The sequence below is a fragment of the Cebus imitator genome, unplaced genomic scaffold (assembly GCF_001604975.1).
Source record: "Cebus imitator isolate Cc_AM_T3 unplaced genomic scaffold, Cebus_imitator-1.0 Scaffold25, whole genome shotgun sequence".
In the NCBI taxonomy this organism is placed as follows: domain Eukaryota; kingdom Metazoa; phylum Chordata; class Mammalia; order Primates; family Cebidae; genus Cebus; species Cebus imitator.
The window spans coordinates 7,506,502-7,508,907 of NW_016107340.1; the positions used below are offsets into that span (position 1 = coordinate 7,506,502).

General features: G+C 35.0%; 1 protein-coding gene across 2 annotated transcripts in view; it reads right to left on the minus strand.

Moving 5' to 3' along the window:
* LDHB (lactate dehydrogenase B) overlaps positions 1-2,406 on the minus strand; it is a 23,594-nt gene that overhangs the window by 17,838 nt on the left and 3,350 nt on the right. The window contains exon 2 of one of the 2 annotated variants that reach the window (XM_017522960.2): positions 1,726-1,860. The exons of the other annotated variant lie outside the window; for it this stretch is intronic. Within the exon in view, the coding sequence (XP_017378449.1) occupies positions 1,726-1,854 (129 nt within the window). The 5' untranslated portion in view covers positions 1,855-1,860. The remainder of the gene's footprint in view (positions 1-1,725; positions 1,861-2,406) is intronic. 2 annotated transcript variants of the gene reach the window in all.

Here is a 2,406-nt window from a genome sequence, read left to right on the forward strand (position 1 = left end):
CCAAAAAAAAAAAAAAAAGACTTTCATTGGTGTGTACTATGTTTTTTAGCTTATTTTTTTTGATAACTGTCTCTCAGTAAAGTTTCAGTTTGCTGGTTTAGAATTTAAACTTTGGGAACAGAAATGTGCTTGGTTAGGGGTTATTCAGACAGGCTTTACATATGACACAAAGGGACAGTGTGTTCTGAAGGCAGGCAGCGTTTTTGTTCTTGTTCCTACATTTAAGGCAGCCATCAGAAGAAATAAGGAATCAGTTCAGTGAGATAAATAAGGAAAGGGCTTCTTTCCTCAAGTATTTGAGAACTAAAGAAAGTGTAACTTTGGTTTGAACTATAAGGGATACATAGGAGGTAAGGCAAAAAGTTTACGGAGGTATGCAGGAAAAATAGAGCCTTGAGAAGTGGATGGTGATAACAGTATGGTATTAGTGTTAAATCTCCTGATGTTGATAATTGCACTGATTATCTCAGAATATGTCCCATTCTTAGGAAATGTACTCTAAAACAGGGGTCCCCAACACCCAGGTCATGGACCAGTACTGAATCTAGAGAATCTAGCTAATGCCGGATGACCTGAAGTGGAACAATTTTATCCCCAAACCATACCCGCACCCCAAATCTGTGGAAAAATTGCCCCCCAGGAAACTGGTCCCTAGTGCCAGAAAGGTTGGGGACCGCTGCTCTAAAGGACTTGGAAGTAAAGGGCAAATATCTGCAATTTATTTTCAAATGGTTTAGAAGAAAGCCATATATAGGTAGATATAGACACATGTCATGGACATATGTATCTATTTCTATAGAACTCTGTATCTATAAATCTATCTATAAACACACATACAAATATATGTATATGTACATATGGTGAGAAAGCATAAAGAACAAAATGTTAAGAATTGGTAAATATAGGTGAAGTATTTGTGAAAGTTTTATGTTTTTACTATTCTTACAAATTTTCTGTAAATCTGAAATCATTTCAAAATAAAACCATTAGGTAAAAGTTTAAGGGGCATAATAGGATATTCCTACAACCTCAAAAAGCCATGCACGGCACAGATTACTTATTAATTAAAGGAAGGAAAAGGATCTTTGCATAGAGAAGGCTTACCGTGACCACTTTAGCCAGGGGATTAAGTTCAGCAGTACTGAGACAAGTTAAACATCATGTGCCTCCTGATGGTCTGCACAGAGAAGGACATGACATCACCTAGTCCTAACCCCACCCAAAAAATTCAACCCGAGCTAAAATTACAAGCAAACCTCAGACAGACAAATTGAGGGACATGCTACAGAACTCACCTGGATGCTACAAGAATGTCAATGGCACAAGAAACAAAGAAAGGTTGAGTAACCGTTCCACATCAGAGAAGAATGAAGAGACATGACAAGTATATAAAATTCATTATCTGGGACTGAGGTGAAAATAGTTATAAATGGCATGATTCTGACAACATGGAGAATTTTAAATGTTAATAGTGTATATTGGATGACAGTATTGCATCAGTGTTAAAATCTCTAAGTGTAGTAACTATTATGGTCAGATAGGGAGAATGTAATCGTTTTAGGAGATACATGATTAGATATTTTAAAGTGAAGTGTGATTACATCTAGGACTTTAAATTGTTCAGGAAAAAAGTCTTTTAAAGATATAAAAAAATCCCAAGGTGCCCTAAGAAACTGTGTACACATGCTGAACTTCTCTATCATCTATGGTGTTCTTGAAATGTACCTTTCCCAGAATGCTGATAGCACACGCCATACCAACTTGTCCAACACCCACTACAGTGATCTTATTGTTTGGGACTGTTGTCTCTTCTTCTGCAACTGGTGCAATGAGTTTTTCCTTAAGAGTTGCCATTTTGCACTGCAAGGAAAGAATCAAAACATTACACATGTATCTGCATATAAAATCCAAATAGAAATTATCCTTAAACTGTTACTGTTGCAATTTTCAATTCAAGTACAACTTAAAACCAGCCTAATGATATTCTAGAAAGCAGAATATATTTTAAAGAACCACAAAACCCATTTAATGGAATAATTCGTTAAGGTAAAAACTTTCATGAAGCCCATTAGAATCTTCTGTTCAGCCTATGATTCCATGTGTGTAAATGTAATAAGTTGTGAATATTTCTGGTTAAAAAAACTGTGAATATCTTTAAATTAGCTAATTTCTTTCTGTTTCCCCTATGAAAAGAATGTACATGTAACTACGTAAACTAAGTTTGGGTCTAGTATTAACTTATATTTAAGCTTGGATAAAAAGAATAAACGGCCAACTATAAACATCATTTCTACTACCAATGGTTATTTTCATTCTTGGAAGATAGGGACTGTTTCTTCTACTTTGTCTGACATAAAATGTGTTACAGAGTACTGGACATAGAATGTATACTTTTTTTTTTTTTTT